Source organism: Haemorhous mexicanus, chromosome 1 (genome assembly GCF_027477595.1).
Source record: "Haemorhous mexicanus isolate bHaeMex1 chromosome 1, bHaeMex1.pri, whole genome shotgun sequence".
NCBI lineage: Eukaryota > Metazoa > Chordata > Aves > Passeriformes > Fringillidae > Haemorhous > Haemorhous mexicanus.
The window spans coordinates 55,863,801-55,882,985 of NC_082341.1; the positions used below are offsets into that span (position 1 = coordinate 55,863,801).

Below are 19,185 nucleotides of genomic sequence, written 5' to 3' on the forward strand. Positions count from 1 at the left end.
TTAAAAGATGTACAGGAAAAAACATGAACTCACTACTTATCTGAAGCAATGAATAAAATCCTAAATGGCTCTTTAAGAGCTTGCAATGAATGAGGCAAAATAAGTAGATGGAGCTGGGACAGTGAAGGAACTTGTTTTGTAAAATTCCCATGATAATTTCTGTAACAATAAAAAAATAAGACATCAGGAAAACATGGTAAATACAAAAGAATTACTGTATCCTGTAATTGTAATTATGGTTTTTATTTTTTAAAATATCTGTAATGTTTGTAAAAAATGTTAGGATGTTAGAGGCTCATCTTATTTCTTGAAGCTGGTCTTTTGTTTAACAGTATTTACTACTGTGTCTCAAACACACTGCCAGGTGAAAAGGGAAGATGAAGGCTAATCTGCAGGGAGAGATGATTACAGAGGTGTGGCTATGGGCTTTAAATCTATTGGTGTAGATTACAGTAACCTGAAAGCCAGATCCACTGAAGTAGTAGAGATCTTTCTGCCTATTCAGTTGGTCCTTCTCTCAAAGCCTGGGTGAGCTACTGCACAAATACAGGCTGGATGCAAGTTATTTACGTTGTGGTTTTTTGTGAGGCTATTTAAAATTACTTACTGCTGTAAGGATGTCACTGTGGACAAGCTGCTTTGGAGTCTAATGCAAAGTTGAGTTAAATTGGTTTTGGTTGTACTTTTTTGTTTGGTTTCTTTTCTTTTGGAAAAGAGCATGGGGACTTAGCTATGGTTTCTGACTGAGGTCTCCTGATGCACTGACTGAGCTGCCTGTGCTCTGTGTTGCTGTCAGAGCTGTAGCCTGCAGGTTTTCAGATGGGAGGGAAATGTTTAGGACACACAGATGAGAAATAAGCTGAACATGTAAGTTGTGAATTTGCTGTGCAAAAGCAGAGCACAATTTTACAAAGCTTTGATGCATCGTTGAGAATATTGATAAATGCTTGGGTAGGTATACAGATTATAAATTTTTTGAACCACTCACAAATGTAACACAGATTTTAGTAGAATCACATATTCCTAAACTAAAGGATGTCATGTTTCCTGTGGCCAGCTGGAAAGCTGGCACAGTGGGAAGAAAGCGGGGAGATAGGTACAATACCTCTTCTTGTGTCCACACGTCTGTATCACAAGTATCTGGATACAAGCCAAGGTATGAATTTAAGCCAAGAAGGGCAGTTGTGTGCCCAGTCTCTCACTCAGCAATTTTCAACAAATGTCAGCAGCTCTCATGTACCATGCCTGTTTTCAAGCACTGTGTGTATTTCTTTACATCAGAGCAGCAGCCAGACAAACAGCCAGACATGAAGAGGGAAAGGAGGTCACAGAATTTGTTAAAGCCACATCTGTAGCCTGCACTGAACCTGTGTGTAGCTCTGCAGTGAAGTTTCATATCTTCTACAGCTGATAGATGCCAGCAATTTAGTCCTGATTAGATTTTCAGTAACCAAGGACTTTCCAGCAGCCAGAGTAATAGAGAAAAATAATTTCATTTTCTTGAAATATCTTTCTTTTGTTTTCTTTGCTTTCCTTAGTCCTGGAAAGAAGAGGGGCAGGGAGAAAGATCTAGGGAGAAAAGAGATTGTCATTTTGCAATGCATAATCCTTTATAAAAATAGCCAGTACTTAAGATCTCTTCTGAAATAACTCATACCCTCAGGTAACCTAAAATCAGCAGACATGATTGAGGAAATGACAATGAGGTGAAATTGCAGGCATTTATAACTGCTGGATTTGTAGGTCATTTTGAATGTTTGTGGATAACCTGCAAATAACTTGCAGGTTGTTTCAGTAGAAATACCCTAAGTAGGTGATAGAGAGGAGCAAGTGGTGACTGAAAGCCAGAAGGTTTTTCAGCATCCCAAGAAACACCTGTGCCTGCAGGTATCTGCCCTATGGGTTTAGTGTGCATGGATGTCCATGTGCACATGCATGCAAGCCCTATTATGATCATGCTATCTTTTATCTGTATGTTGAGTATATCTTGCATTGCCTGTACTTAAATTCACACAAAACCTGGGTGATCCAAAAATACATTTACAATGTTGCATTGGGAAAAAGTTATGATGGGAGACAGCTAAAAAAAGAAAGAAGCATTAAAATGTATATATCAAGGGGCAGATTTTATGCTTTACAGTTATCTTTCAGGTTTGCATTTCATGATTTCTTGGAGCTTGACAGGATAACCATGTTCCCTTAACATAGTTTTGTTGATAGAATAAAGTTATATGATATTGCACACTTTTTAAAATATTTTTTTTCCTATAACTATTGCTCAGATCTCTTTTGTTCTCAGGCTTTCTTACAAGTGGAGAAATTGATGTAGGTTGGTATGTTTTTTTATCAGTAGATGTACATAAGAATATTACTTTAATAAAATTGTGAACCCTTTGTTAATTTTTAATCCTAGAATCTCTTGAGAAACATTTTCCTTTTCCATTAAATATCTGGCTCTTTTTTCCCTGGCTAGCTAGCTAAGTTCTCAGGCAAGCTTGTTTCCAACTGTACTGAAAACATGCAGCACCTCCCCACTCAATATGTCCACTTTAAAAGGAGGCTTAAATTCTTACATCTGTAAAGTCTGATGGAAAGCAACTAAATTGTTCTTACACACTTCCCTTTTTAGCTCATCAAGTCTGATTTTTATTTACACTGGGCAGCTTTTGCCCTTACACCTGTGTGGTAGGACTTTGTGGTGAACCTAAGTATAAACCACATTAATTAAACCACATGTTGATACTCTTAGCGAAGGACAACCAGCACCTAACTAACTCTGTGTAACTGTTAAACTTCAGTTCACAAAATGCATAATGGACTATATCTCAAATACCAACACATTTGTGATTTTTTTTCTGGCAGACTGCAACTCTGGACTGTGATTCCAGAGGTGAAATGTTTGAGGGCAGCCTAGGGCTGTTATTCTACACCTGGGCCAGTTACACGGGAATTTTTAAAATGTAGTACCAGAAAAGTCTGGAAGTGCCACTGTTGTCAGGAAACCCAGGTTTTTAAAGCAGCCTGTTTATTTATCTTTTTTTTCTGCAAAGGATCTCACTTACCTTTGTTATAAGCAAGTTTGAAAGCTGCTGCTGCCAGGTTTGCGTTCTAACAAAGCTGTAATGATCACTGTTGGAGTATTGGGATTTTTCTGGTATTTGGCTTGGGTGTTTTGAGATGTATCTGAAAGGGAGGAAGGGAATCTTTTAAGGGATGTAAGGATCTGGAATTTTAGAAATTAATTTCTTGCTTTCCTTATAGCATCCTGCACTGCTTTTTCCTTTGTTTTCCACTTTTGTTCTATAGACCCTTGCCTTTTTTCCTCTTTTCTGGTTCCAGTTTTTCCTTTTCTAGTAAATTTCTTTCACCTTTATTTTGGCTTCTTCCTTTCAAGGTTTTGAAGAGCTTCTGGATTAGGAGAGGTCTAGACTGCCTGAAAAGCACGCTGAGTGCTGACCACAACCAGCCTTTAGGACCCCTCGGCTGCCTCTCAGACAGGTAGCTGACCACTGTGTGAGCCTCACAATGGGGTGGTCAGAGCTGGCAGGAGATCCCAGGCATGTGACATCTCCTCTCTGCTGTGGAGGTGACCTGTGGCCATGTCAGGCTTAGCCTGCAGGTCTGCTGTAGTTAATGATTTGCCTGAAATGACAGCACTCCTGCATTTCATTGACACCACTTTCCCCTCCCACTGTATTTTAGTGACTTTATGTTCAGAAGACTTGCGTCCAGTATGCATCAAGACAAATCCTTCACAAGGGTTTTAGTGGTGACCAAATTGCTGTAATGAGTTCTCTTACTGGAGATCAGATTTTGTAAAAGCTGCTTCTCCCCAGGAGTCCTTCCTATACCTCAGGTTTGCTTAGTGCTCTGCCACACTGCTTTTCAGAATGAGTCTGGCCTCTGTTTTCTGTATCCTTCAGATTAGACTTTGCATACGAGGAGTGGCAGGGATAGAGGTGGACTTATTTATTCAGTCCTAAGGGAATTCTTATGTGGAATGTTACTGATTCCTTTAACTACCTAGTGGAATACTGTAGGGAAGGAGGCAGACTAGTCACAGCACATGTTGAAATGGTAGCAGGTCATGAACACAAGCTGCAGCAAGAGACATTCTGATTAGACTTCAGGAATATCTTTTGTTTCAAGAGAGTAGTCAATCATTAGAATGGGTTGCCCAGAGAGCTTGTGGGATCTCCATCCTCAGAGATACTCAAAGCTGAACTGGACAGGGCCCAGAGGAGCCTGCTCTAAGTTGGACCTGTTTTGACTGAAGGGTCAGATGACTTCAGGAGATCTCATCCAACCTTGATTATTGTATGGCAGTTTGATTACAATCAGTATTCCCACAAGCCCACTTCACTGGAGAAGGCTGTTGACTTTTTAAGCCTGCTGTTCTAGAAAGCAGAAACCTAAGAAAAACAAAACATCAAGTGCTGTAGACAGCAGAAGCTAGTTGGAAAACAAAGGCTATTTTTAAATGGAAAAGATTAAAATAAAACAACCACAAAATCAGACAAATAGCAAAACAAGCAAACAAACAAAAAATAAAACCCAAGGGTTTGCTTAGGTGAGATAAGCAGTTTCTGCTGAGTCTAATGGATCTGCTAAAAGGAGAAACACTGAGTGTGAATGACACTGCATTGACTAAGTGACTGTAGATACTGTAAAAGCAGAATTTTTTTTCTTCTCAGCTTTGTCCTTTCTGTGGCATCCTGACTTGAAAAATGCTCTGTGTAGTGAAATGTTTTATTAGGAATTCAGCAAGATCGAGGGACACCTGAAGTAGGACAGATATTTCTCTACTTTTAAATTCAGACTATAAATCTACAGTTGCCTCATTTCTACCCAAAGTAGGACCCAAGGTTGAAAGTAAAGTGTCTGTAACTCACTTCTGGAAATAATGGTATTCATAGTTGAACTGCTATTTGAGGCATTCATTTAGAAGAATGGGCATTGTTCGCTGCCTAGCTGCTTCTTTTATGGTGCAAAGGGTCATTGACTCGGTTCCCTTGTCCAGAGTTTTGTCAGCATGACTAATGCTCTGAGCCCTTCTATAAACACTGCTTAGCTGAAAGATACATTCTCTCCCTCACTCTCCCTCACGTGTCAGCATTACTCATCTGTGCACTCGTCCCACCCAAACCATGTTGGAAGAGTGAGCAGTTTCTGAAGCTGTAGTGAAGGCAGCTGCTGATAGTTTCCTGCCTTTCAAAGACATCATGGATGTGTCAGTGTTTCAACTACACATGTCCTATTGTCTGGTGACTCCAGTCATTTCATAGGCAGAGAGAAAAGTTGTTGGCACCAATTTTTTAATTCTCCATACAAATTTCGTGAAAAGTTTGAATTTGAAGTCTGTGGGGCAAATTTTATGCAAAATTATATGATCCAGTCAGTGTCCAATAGGCCTCTTCATCTGCCAATGGCAAACTTCCCAGTTATTTCAGTGGCTTGTAGGTTATTGCTTAGGTGTTCCAGAGAGGATAATATTTACAAGCAGTTCTTGCTGTCAACGTGCTTAAGCACGTTAATAGTCTGTGTATGGATCTGTGAGATTTACAGGGCCAATACTGGTCTGCATTAGGCAGCTGCCTGGTATAAATCTGATCATAACACCAGATCTTCTTAGAGGTTTTTTTTCTGGATGGTGGTAACGCTGGGAAACACAAAGCTGTTTAGCAGCAACAAGGAACCATCTTCCTGTAGGGGGATAGAATATAAGAAAATAAAGATAGTGTAGAAAGTAATCTTATCCCTAAGGAGTAGTAGCTGGGCTAATTATCAGAGATTAGGAACAGGCCTGACTTTAACAAGCCACAGCTGTAACCAATGAGAAGAAGAGTGCTGTAAAAGAGTGGGTTGGGTGGTTAAGAAGGAAAGTGGAGGCAGTTGGCTGCTTTGTGAAGAAGAAAGAGTTAGTGCTCTGAGGAGCTGCCCATGAGAAACACCAAGAAGGTATGAGACTTTTGTGATAAGGAGACAGCGGTATGGAACCCCTGCAATAAGATGACAACATCTTCCCTGCTAACTAAACTGGAGTTTGTTTTGAACGTTGGGTCTGTAAAATGCTGTCATGTTTTGGACCACTTTAACCTTGCTAAAAGACTTCTTAAGTCTCATGGAGTCATTGGCACCAAATAACCTGCAGTTTCAGAGCCTGTGTGGGGGCAGTTGGTGGGATATGCTGCAGAAAACAATCCTCCCTACAGTTTGATAGGTATAAGTGAAATACCTGCTGCTTAGATGTAGTCTAGCCCTCAACCCAGAAGCAGCAACCCACAGCCTACCACATGCATGTGTGATTGTCTTTCAGTATCTGAAAATCTAAGACTATTTAAATGAAGTTTCAAAGAGTGAAGGAAGATCAGAATCTCTAATCAAAGTCTTTCCTCTGCTGCCAAAGGATAAATGACATTTATTAGGCAGAGCTGTTGAAACAATTAAAAATTAAAAAGCTGAATTTATGAAATTTTTGGAAGAAAAAGATATTGGACTCTGTGGGAGGTACTGTATTCTTGCCTCAGTCCTTGATTTTGTCTTAATTGGAAGTGTTTGCTCCCAACAACCTTATTTGAGCTTCTGGTTATGCTGAAAGAGCATTCTAGGCACATAGGATTGGTTGGGGAATATGAAATAGCTTCATGCCAACACGGAAACCTCCATATACTTGGTATGTACTCTCACTGGATGTCCTCTTGTTGTAAGCCTGTTGATAGTTGCCTCTAAATGATGTTGCTGAGGCACTTCAGTAAGCAGCAGGGTTTTTTTCCAGTATTTTAGTTTGGCTGCCACAATTTGTAATCTAGAATCTAGTGAAAAAATTCATAATGTTTTCCATGGGGGAAAAAATTTTTACTCACTTACTTGCTACCTATTTAAAGGGTTTCTAGGACAAGAGTTTTTGGAATTAAAAACTTCTGTGTCCTGGGAATAAATAAAGTAATCAATAAATACTGCGGGGGGGGGGGGGGGGGGGCAAAAGACATGTTCTGCAGAGAGAGGGTAATTGTCATATGCCCACAAAAAACAGATTCTCTACTTAATTAGGGAATGGCATTGAGAAAGTGGTGTTAAAAATAGGTTAGAAACTGTTGTAAAATAGTTGATAATTGTTAAGCATGTACTGTTAGTTTGCTTGTTATATTGTGAAAGGGGTTAAAGGGGTAGTTATAAGAAATATGGTACTCAATGTACCATAATACACCTTAGTGCACCACCCCCCATGCAAAACGAGCCAGCCTGGACAGAACTGTAATGGGCCAATCAAGTGCCTTAAACCTTCATGCAAAGGAAGGCTCCAAACAGAAATGAATCCAGAGGGACAAAAAGCAGGATAAAAAGGGGCTTCAGACCTACTGAAGGTGTGCTGCTCCACCTGGAACATCGGGGATATCGCTGCTGAAGACGACCCAATGCCAGTGCTGCAGCATCCTCGACGGAAACGCTCGTGCTCAGCCCGCAGGCCCCCATGCTTTAGGCCTTTCTTTTTATTATAATAAATGCTGAAATCACTTGAGTACTGGGAGCCTACTCTCATTTTTACCAGTGGTGTATTACAAGGCTAGAATGCTGCTGACCATGGCACATGAGGCAGCCTCTGTGTGTGTGTGGTCACAGTCCTTCAGGAACGTGAGCCGGCAGCAGAGGGCCCAGCAGGAGTGAGGCTGCTGCTGGAGAAGCTGACAGCTGTTTGGAAGCACCTGATAGAAAAATACCACTGTGCCAGCACAATGGCTTAACAAGCTAACAGGATAAGTGGAGTATATTGCATTCAAGAGCTGGATAATTCTGTTAGCAGAGTGGGGGTTGTAGCTGAAGCACTGCCACTAATTAGGGGTAGATTTTCAAAGTGGTGCCTGGGATTATAGACAGACATAATTCTGTCAGTGGCAGTCAGGGAGCTCAGATCCGCATTTGTTCCTTTCAGAATTTGCCCCTTGCATCCCAAAGCAACTTCTGCACTCAAGAAGCCAAGTGATGGTGTGAAAGGAGACGCTTAGTCTGTGTTTGCTTAGTGAATTTTTTTACAAAACAGTATATTTTTGAATTCAGCACCTGGGAGGAAACAGGAATATTCACCCATTTGCAGATCTACTGAGGAATTCCCTCTCTAGAAGATAGTAGAATATGAAATGTGAACTCAGGATAATGTCTGATATTCTCTTACTGTAATAAGGTGCTTCACTGCTGAGCTGTAGAAAATGTAAGCCTTTTTCCACTTGTTTTGAAGAGCTGACCTAATGTTAAGCATAAAGTGAAGTCAAGAGTGCAACAGTAAAAGCTGACAAAAATAGGTTGGGGGAGAAAAATTCTTGAGGACTGTTTTGGATTCCTGTGCCATGTACACTCTGGTCTGTTAGAAGAATAGCTCCAGGCTGGTTTAAACTAAAATCAGCAAGGCTGTTAACCTTACTTATTTTGCTTTAAATCTACTGGCAAGTTCAGTGGTCTTGAAAAGCAGAGAGCAGAGAACTGGAGCTTGAAGTAAGCATAGTGCAGGCAGTGGCTGGACAGCCTGTCTTTTGCACTGCAATACCACATCTTTAGATCTGACACATCTAGCAATACCTTTTCTGATTGCTGATGCACAATTTGGGGCTAAGTTGAGTCTATTTTTAACTTTTGACTTGAACCAAGCACAGGTTGTAGCCTTCCCTTTTTTGCAGTGCTCTAATCTATTGCTTTTCATCCTCAGAGCCAGTGTCTACAAACAGAAAGTATTTTGCTGCTTTACATTTAGGGTTCCAGCCTTTTTCATTGTAGACTTGATTATAGGTCTGAACAGAACTGCTTGGAAGTGTGAGCTCTTCTGAATACTTTGATATGTCCTTAGATCTACTTTATAAAAGAAAAACGTATTCACAATACTTGTGAATATATAGTATTGCCCCAGCTAGAGCCTTGCCAGTTTACAGTACCTGGCTGTTTAATCTGTGTTAGATATAACTGTAGTTACAATCTGTGCTATCATTGTAAAATACTCTCGGTTTTAATTAGCATCTTGTAAAATGGGAACTCGATTATATTGAGCATTAGGCCATGTCCATAATGTTCACCATGATATAAAGTCAATGAAAGCAAACAGGTAGTGCAGCACTGATTTTAATATCACTGTGATTTCCTCTGTTTAAATGAAAGAAATACTGACCTGTGGGAGGTAATTTATATCAGAAAAATGCCACCATTCTTTTGCAGCAGAAGCTACTGATACAGAAGTGCTTTGGCTGTCAGTGAACAGTGAGATTAATTAATCTAGGTGTTTCTTCCACTTATGGGAAAAGAAAATTCACTTAGCTTTATTGAATCTCTTCATGCAAGTGCAGTGGCCAAAAATGTCCTCTTCCTTCTGTTGGAAGACGGAAATCCTTTTCCTTCTGGAGAGGAGGAATGCTACAGAGTACTAAGACATAAGAGTGTTTTCCCGTGCTGTGTGTGGGAAAAGGAGTAAGTACTTGTATTTATCAGTCTTTATATGCATGTCTAGCTGTGCTAGATGCACATAATACAATAATATTTAACCTGTTTTGTATCATCAGGACTTTAGGAATAGTTCAGTTTTGCTGCACAATAGACAAACATGCTAAAAGGAATTTAATGCTGCAAAGGAGGTTCTGCCAGCATGCTGCACTATTACTGGTCACTGTGGTGTCCAAAAGCAGGTTTTCTAGTACAGCACCAGGTAAACACAGTTACAACAATTAGTTTCTTCCAGACTTGTATTTGCACTGTACCTCTGCAGAAAACTATTTGCCTCATCATAACCTAGATCAACAGGGAGGCTGAATAGGGGCACCCTAAGGGTGCCCTGTAAGCCACTTTATTTTCAGGAGCAAGAGTATTGTCCTTGTTATTCTTCCACATATTTAGGTAGACTAGTGAAGGGAAAGGTATTTTAGGAGATATTTTTTATTACTTGTGAGAGTCTGTTTCTGGCTTTTTGCTTAGACAAATTTTTAGTGATGAGCTTGGAATTTTGCCTCAGCCAGAGCTGATGGACTCTAATACTTTGGGCTTTCTCAAGATGATAACTTTTTTTCATAACACTTACCATGGCTAAAGAGAAAGGGAGTCTCAAAGGCACTTTGCTAGTGTGAAACCTGCCTCCTTTCTCATTCAGGGTCACATAACTTCCTTCTAGCATTTGCAGGAACTACTCACAAGGAAAAGTGATTCCAGGACAAGACCATTATTTTTAGCTTTCAGTCTTCTCCTTTGGTGTTCTTTTTTCTCTGTACTGAGGAAATGAAAAGCACTACCAGAGCTGGACTGTTTCCTGAGGTCAGCAAATCCCAACAGGCTTCAGTCTGGTCTCAGGTACCTTCCCATGTTTCACAGCTGGCCATCACAGGTGCTGGTAGTCATCTTTCCCTTTGCTTCAGAGGCTGGGAAACTCTATCACAGACCAGATTTTACAGTATGTGTTTACTGGAGAATATTTTAAAGGAAGTACTGATGCTTCTCTTAGTGTTTGAATGTATGTGCTGACATCAGTGGCAATGATGCTGACTCCAGCTACATTCAAAGAAATCAAAAGGAGGTTTGAACTCAGTTCAGGAAGCCTTTGGTTTTTGAAGAGAGATTCAGATAGGCTTGAAGTTGCAGCTCATGTCCCATCTTCATGTTTGGATCTAGCAGAAGTATGTAGTAAAAGCATATTAATTCTGTTTTTTATCAGCAAGACCTGTAAAATAATTAGGCTGGGTTGCAAAATGTGCTGAAATGGAATTATAAACTAAAAATATCAAGCTAATTCAGACTGAGCTCTCCCTTCAAGGGCATAACAAAGCCCAGAAGTTATTGAGGGAAAATGACATTTGTTCCTTTTCATGTGAAGGACTTCAAGCCCATAGGATGTCAAGATGAATGTTGTCTGTCTGTCAACTAACCGTGTTTTAAGTGGCAGTTGAGAAGATAAAGGGGTTTTTTACCTCCTGATGACTAAACTCAAGGTTTACTTACAGTGACAAAACTCCCAATGTAATTATATTGCAGCCACTAAAATCAGTCTGGATTTCCTTCATGATAAATGGCAAGCAGGAACAGTATGCACATCCCTGTCTCAGGCCTAAAGATGAAACCCATTTGATATGGCTGCTGAGGAGCTCTGGTGCCCTGCTCTGCATCAAGTGCAGCCTTGTCCTCATTACTGGGGACAGTCTGGTATCGCATTAGAAAACTGTGAATCCAAACTACAGCAAATAGCTCTTCCTATTTTGAGAAAATCAGACTTAATGTTGGGAGATTTGTCTCCCTTACTTCCTTGCTGTTCCTTCTGACTTCTTGAAATGCCAATATTAAAGTATAATGACTTCCTTAGCCTTCCTATTATCCTTCCTGTTCTTTGGGAGAGGATGTTTGCCTGCTCCTGAGCCTGCTCTGGCATGTGCCCCGGCATGCCTAAGCACCCTATCATGGGTGAGAAGGTGCTGTGTATGTGTGAGGAGAGTGCAGACCAGTGCCTTCAGACCACTGGAGGATGAGAAGCACAGGTTTGTAATGACAGCGACACAGGAGGCTCAGTTGTGTGAAGTCTGTAATGGTGCATCACAAATCTCAAACCAAAGGACAAAAGCTTATCTCCTTCAGCCTTTCTGCCCTGCATTCCCTTTCTCATCCGCCTGGCCAGGAAGAAAATTGGAAAAGCTTCCAGCATGTGTTTTAACCATTTTGCTAAGGTTAATTGCTAGGCACTCTCAAAATGCCTGGTATGCTGATGTAGTGCTGCATCTTAGAGAGGTTTCCAGGGGTCAGCTACTGAGGATGGAACTCGTTTGCACAGCAGGGCTGGCTTTTAGTAGCCCTGATTGTATGGCTGAATGGTGAGCACTTGACAGGATGCTGTGGGGTGCACCTGCTTCACAGAACAGATGGACCCTTCAGGAGCAAATAAATTTATTTTGTTATTGTTTCACTTATGGGACTGGATGTGTTATTACTCCCCTTGTATAAATGGCAAGCTTTGCTAGTGCAAGTTTGACCGTGCTGAGGATGCTTTTCTTTTTATCAGGATTTGTGACAACAGTCTATTATGACTGTCTCAATATAGTTTCCCTAATGTAGATATGACTCCTGAAGGGTCTTTTAATAGCAAATATTTTGAAGTTTTGAACAGGTTTGCAGGACCCATCACATCCACCCCAGTTTGTTCAAGGTGTAGTCTGCTAAACGATTCATATTGTCATGATGTGTGACATACATGGCAGGTCTAAATAAAACCCCAGAAAAATGTTAAAGGGCTAGAAAAATGCACCTTTTGCAAACAAACCTTTTGCCAATATCTAGGTTGGTTTGCTCCGTTACTATCCTGGACAAAATCATGAAAAGACCATAAAAGTAAGCATTAAAGCATAATGTGCAATTATTATCAGGCAGTGACACAGTACGAAAAATACAAGTTGACAAGGAAATGTCATTGTTTCTTAACAGGGTCACAACTTAGGCTGGTAAAGGTTGTTGATTTCTTGTCATAAAATTCCTATAGTCACATATATTCTGATTTAAATGTGTGTCTATCCAGAAATCAGTGGTGGCTTCAATAATCACATTGAAACCTACTTTGCCGAGAAGGCCATTAGTGCAATTGCAACTAATTAGCTGTGATCCAATGGGGATGTTTATATTGGAATTTATTCTTAGTCCTGCCCTGCTCAGTACCTTTTATCCCATTTAGATAATCTGGAAGAAACAAAATGATTATGAATAAAAGTCAGGTCCAGCAGAACCCATTGTTTTATAAGGATGTCTAAATTCATCCATATATTTTTGATCTAGGTTTCATCCAAGTGATCTTGTTTAATCCCTGCTAGCTGAGCTAAGTACTCACTTGCCCAGGTTTTGCTCTATCTGGGGGCAGAGAGCAGCTTGTCTTCTAAGTTAAGCTTGACTACACAATATTTAATATACTGAGCAATGAGTCACAGCTGAGTGGGACTTCAGTTACTGTTTCCCATCAGAAATTGGAATTTCACTGCATAAATGCTGTTTTTCTTTTTTGGCTGAAAGCTGAGTGGCAAGAGTGACATGGAGCTGCTGCTTCCTGAGGGCAGAGCAGCACTTGGTTTGACTCCAAAGTCGGTGGGAAGCAGTACTCATAGTACCTCCTCCCTGCTGAGCTTGGAGTCTGACACCAATGGCATTTCCTCTGCCCTGCTCAGGGACTCCACGCAAAAACTGCTGGTGGTGGGCTTCTCCTAATGCCCCAGTCACTGGCCCACAGGTGTTCAGGCTTCCCAGCTCCGATCACAGCCAGAAGGCAGCTTGGGGCCTAATTTGCGCAACAGCAGCTCACCAATAGACTTGCTGAACCAAAGACTGACATCAAAAACTGAACTGTGGAGTACAAAGAGTAATCTATGGATTTTTAATTTTTTTTTTCCAGTTCACTCTCAATGCATATTGTTAGCATAATTCACAGTAGGTTTTTTGTGCAGGGTACTAGCACAAAAACTGTCTCAGAAGTCTCTCTCAAAGGTATGCAATAAACCTTCTGGAGCAAGATTTTCCACACGAGTAATAAGGTATTATAAAGATGGAAGTTGTTTCAAGAGGTGCTAGCCTCATCCCCATCCTTATGTAATACTTTATCTCCTGACTAATAAGTAGTTCCTTTTTGGGTGAAGAACTGCTATATTCAAATTACAGTAGTATTTTTGCATCATTATGGTTTTTTAAGGGGAAGCTTCCAGGCAGGGATGACTTAGGCCATTAATGGTTAACTGATTACCTAGATAAAAACATGGTTTTGATCTCTGATCATATAATTGATTCTTAGTTGTAAAACTTAACTAAGAATCAGTAAAAAAGACAGTTACTAAGCAATTCTCTGTTCAAGAGTTGTTGGAGACACTCTTTCTCATAATTCTTTATCTCCCAGCAGATTTTTAAAAGCATCACCAATGAAGACTCAGTCCAGGGACAAGGAAGTCGGAGACTGATAAGTTTTTCACTGTCAGGTAAGTTACTGCTGATAGGTAAGTTTTAAGCCCAAAGAGTTTGGGACTGAACTTACTAGAACCTTTTATGTACACAAGTGTGTAATTATATGTATGTATATATTTATGCATGGATTCTTTGTCTGTACTAGAAGTAATGCAGAGACAAAGAATACATGTCTATGATTATTGCCACACTCTTTTCCTTCAATGAGAGTTACATGCTTGTTCTTGTAAGTACTTGTTCAAGTAGAGTTCTGGGGCCATATTAGGTTTTTCTGTTTACAATTAAATATGTAGGTCACAGAAAGCAAGATCAAAGGCATGTGCTTTATTTACAGAGCAAAATGGATTTGGGGTAGTAGTCTGTTCCTTGGAAAGCACATTCCACAGTCATGGTCTGGACCTGAGGCAGATCCATGTGCTGTGGTGCAGAATATTCTCTGTATTGCTCAAAAGTGACTCTCAGATGTCTTGAGCCAGATGATTGCTCTCATTTATCTGCATTTCATGAAGAATGCTTAGCCTCATTACTTGGCATGTCACTGCAGGTTTTAAAGGCTTAATATGTTTCCATGTAACAGCTATGAGCCATTTGATCTAGCTTTGGTAAGAACAACATGTAAATCACATCTGTAGACAGAAACCAGTTTGTCAAAAGAAAGTGGTTATGAGCATGACTCTTACTTTGGAGTCTTATGCTTGCTGGTTGGTTTCTGTATCTTTTTAGCTCCTGGAAGACCAAGAGAAAGATGCTTGACTTGACTTGGAAATTCTTTGAGCACGTAGTACAGAGTAAAAAGTATTAGCCTAGTTCAAAAGTTTTACAGGCCTAGGCCTTTAAGTGTGAAGACCTACTCGTGGACAAGCATCTCATTATATGATTGGTTTTGGCCATATGATTTATTTCAAGCAACCCTCTATTAAGGATGCATGTCAGTGCTTTTCCAACTTAGGCAGCCACTGTGGTTCTTGAGAGGTTATGTATGATACACGGCAGATCAGACTGGTATTAGGCAGGGCTTTTTTAACACATGACATACTTTTGCCAGGTTGCACACTGGTTATCCACACATCAGTTGATAAAACCACAGGTTTAGCTCAACAGAAATAAAGAAGCAGACTTAATATTTTTAATGTCCATAAATAAACAGCAAATGTGGCCCAGAAATAGTTACAGTTTTTCATTCTCTTGGATTCTTTGGCCTAGTAAGCCAAGAGGTGTCAATAGTAATTTGTGGTTTCAAGAGTAGTAAAATGTGGGGTCAGTGGGCCCTTTTATGAACTAGAGTGTCTAATTTACAACTTGATTAAAGTATATAAAGATCATACCTCATAATACATTTGGGATATCTTATTCATGTGATTGACAAGCAATTAATCTGGATATATATAGCATCCATATTAACAACATCATCACAGCCAGGTATATGAAAGGCTTTGATACAATAATTTGGCAATTATTTTATCAAAAATCTAAGTTATCAAAATAGTTCTCTTTCAGTCTTTCTGAAATTAACAGATTAACACATCACAAGGATTTATTAATTTATTACCTTCTTAGTCAAGACCACAGTGACAAAATGTTGTCTCTCTCAAAGCAAAATTATTGCTATTCCTGTATCTATTATGCTAGCTAATAAAATGCAGATCAAGGCAGACCTCCCAGAGGCATCAGAAGGAACTGGAATTCCTTTCCATTTGCACCCCTTTCTCAGCAGTAACCCCTCTATTGTGACCAGTCCTTTTCGCTCATAAAAGGTTTTCCTTTTCAATATCTGTATTTTGGTATACTGTCATCTTCAGTCATTTGTTAATGCAGTCATTACTTAAAAGTTAGGTGTCCAAATTATGGTTGATTTAGTTGCATTAAAAAAAAGTGGCTGGAGTGTCATTAATGTAACTGGAGCCCATTGCACTAACACAGAGGAATCATGCTCTAAGCAATCTGTAGTCTAAAGAATGCAAGAAGAGCTATGCCTTCTGCCATATAATTTTTTAGAAGAAAAAGTTATTAGAGTGGGAGAGAAAAATCTCAAAGCAGGCCAAATCACAAGAAATGCTGAGCAACATGAGTGCATTTCACCTGACTAGTATTGCTTTCTCTGCTGCTGAGAGAGCCCAGTGAGACTCAATGTTAAAATGAACTGTGTGGAAACAGGTTTTTTTTCTAAAAAGCTGTTGACAAAGTGCTTTATTCTTTCCATAGTTTATTGAGTATTTGGTTGGATAAAATCCGGCTGTTTCACTGGAGGGTATTTTTGAGAAAAGGTTTCTGGATTGAATAAAAATGTCAAACAATGAAAAAGGTGCAAAATGATCCTTCAAGGCACAAGAATATGACTAGCTTCTTGAGAATGGAAAAAGCAGAGAGTTTGCACTATGTGACTAGGAGAGTTTTTTGCTTGATGTTTGCTTCCTTGAAGACTGAAAGTTGTTCCTTTGAAAGGCTGGTTTAGATTAATAGGTTGACTGGCAACACTGGTCTCAAAGAAGATAATTTCCCATGATTAAGGTTCTTAATAATTTTTACGATGACTGTATTATTAAAGCCTTCATTATTTAAAATATCAAGAGAAATATTTTAAGCCTGATTTAGCTAGACTGTAAAAAGCCTTAAAGGAAAACTCTGCAGTCCTCTTTGCATTTACTTTTCAAACATGCCTTTTCCACTGTTACCAGTGAATGTCACACTTCCAATAAGGTGGCTGAAAAGCGTCAGAGCTCTCTCGCATGAAGTACAGAAGGAAAAAATGTGCTAAGCTTCCTGAGATGTACCAGCTACTTCACTTGCAGGTTCATGGTTTTACAGCAGTATAATGCATTTGCTGAAAGCCCCTAAAACCAGTCTTGTTGGCTGGTATATTTAGAAAGTGTTATCATGAGGTTTGCATAATATGCCTCCTAGCTCTATGCTGCATCAAATAAATTTTTCCAGGCTTTAATATTTCACATATCTTATATTTTTGCACACTTCATTTATAAGTGTGCTTGGGGAACAAATTACCAGAAGATCTGAATATTTCGCAAACATTCAGGCATTTATCTCCATCACACATCTCTAAGAATCTTGTTAGTTGCTTTTGTGTGGTTTTCAGACCAGGTATTCAAGTAATAACAGTTTTCAGAAGTTAGAGCATAAATCACAACTGAAAATAGTATAAGGTCTGCTAAGGGTGATTATGACAGTAGTTGTTAGCAGAAAATGCTTGTTCATAATGCAAAAATTTAATGCACTTTATTTTCCAACTATTTTTTAAATCCTAGTGATTGACTTTATAACTACTAAACCCACACCTTTTTCTTACTTGTCAGATCTTATGTCAAGGTGAGGTAACTTTTTACCAGGTCCAGTACACATTGTGCCTACAAAGTATGCCTAGACTAGCAGTTTGAAAGGCCTCAAAAGGCTTTGAATTCAACTACTCCGTTCTGCTATTTAACACAGGACACCTTCCCCCGTGGTGGTGAGCTTTGTGTGAGTTTGGCTTAGACATATTTCATAGACAGGTGTGTAGTCAGGATCTGAGGATACCAATATGGAGCTTTGCTCCTCTGGTTAATCACTTGCAGTGATAAAAACACCCCCTTGCTGTGATAAGCTGTTCATATTAATGGTTCAGACTTTTTCTGTGTTTTCATTCTTGATGAAGATGATTAAAAAGATAGCCTGTCTCTCAGACATTTTGGAATAATTAATTCCACTACTGCTTGTCTTTTATTAATGCACCTATTTTCTTCCTAATACATCTACTGCCCTTTTTTTAAACAAATGAGAAACCCTTTTGTTGTTATTTGAAGCATTTATACTAGAAAAAGATTTTCTTCTCTTTTTTGCTGTCTTTAATGTTTTGCCTGGGAGGCCTGTGACAGAAATGTTTTGGTTTATCTGATCCACTTGTTGTTTTTTTTTTATAATCTCAGACCTTAAAATACCTTCTTGTGCAACTACACTAGCCCTTTCTTTTTTTCCTGCATTTTATTTTAAAATAAAAGTGAAGTCTGTCTATATGTCTGTAATTTCTGAAAGCAAAAATAAGCACTTCATTTAACCTTTTGCATATCATCACTTGCAGAATCTCATTCAGTAGCTGATCAAGTCAGTCATCTCTTGTACTTCAAGTAGTATCTTTCTCAATTCCCCTGCATTAGTCTGTGTTGGATTTTAATACTTTCTATCTTTGCACATTACTGTTTGATTTCTAGAAAAGGTTCCTTAATATTTTCTTCTTGAAATCTAATTAATACCAGATGCAATACTTCTGCAAATCCATGCTCACCTTCTTCCAAAGAGGTCATTGCCAAATGAAGTTTGGTATCATACACTGCTTCCTGAGCCAAATTGGCATTTTAGTAAATGCAATATTGCTGTACTCTTACTATTGAAATATTGTTTCAATGACAGTAACTAAAAGTATTGCTTTAAAAGCACAAGGCTGAGAGGCAGTACCTATCTGCCTCCCACTGGATCTTGAGCAAGCAGAGTTTTGTTGTTCTTTTCTTTGAAGCCATGCCTATATCTTAGGCAGCTCAGCTTAGCTCAGTAGATGAACTACTGCACTCTGAGACAGGTTCTTCTTGTTCTGTCCAAAGTCTACAAAAGAAACACTGACATATCAGCACCCTGGCAATTACCTTCCCTCATTGGTAGTCTGTCCAGATACCAGTCCTGTTCAAGTGTGTTTTGTCAGTGTCAGAACCAGAGCTGATAGCTCTTTGGGAAATCACAAAGGAAATCTGAAGGGAAATGATAGAGTTGTCCATTGACATCCAAATTAGCAACTCTTAAGTTGTGATGGGTTATGAATATGGTTTATTGTGCTTTGATACATGATCTCAGTAACATTACAGTATTTTTTACTTTCTGCTATTAATGAACAAATCATAGAATAAATTCCATTTTGATATTCTTCTAGATCATAATCTAAATTGACCATGGCCATTCCAGTAAGAGTAGGGTCTTTCCAGTGTACTGTGAACTTCATTAGTTCTGGTTTTAGGTATATTCTGGGTAGGTTTGGCATAACTCAAGATGTCTTCATTCCCTCAAGGGGTCAGATGGCTCATAAGGAATATGTCTCATTTCATGGTCCTGAGATCATGAGGCTAGTATGCTAAATATGAAAAATGGGAATTTGGTGGGTTAACCATAGAATTTCTTAGGGTTAATAACCTCTGCATAAGTGCCAGTATAGATACCTGCATGACATCAATTGTCATCACTTGGATGGTGCTGGGGAACACAAAGCAC

General features: G+C 39.4%; 1 protein-coding gene across 2 annotated transcripts in view; it reads left to right on the forward strand.

Moving 5' to 3' along the window:
- HECW1 (HECT, C2 and WW domain containing E3 ubiquitin protein ligase 1) overlaps positions 1–19,185 on the forward strand; it is a 255,096-nt gene that overhangs the window by 142,758 nt on the left and 93,153 nt on the right. Inside the window, exon 5 of one of the 2 annotated variants that reach the window (XM_059849894.1) lies at positions 13,877–13,955. In XM_059849894.1, the coding sequence (XP_059705877.1) occupies positions 13,877–13,955 (79 nt within the window). The remainder of the gene's footprint in view (positions 1–13,876; positions 13,956–19,185) is intronic. The other variant, XM_059849903.1, reaches the window with a different exon arrangement.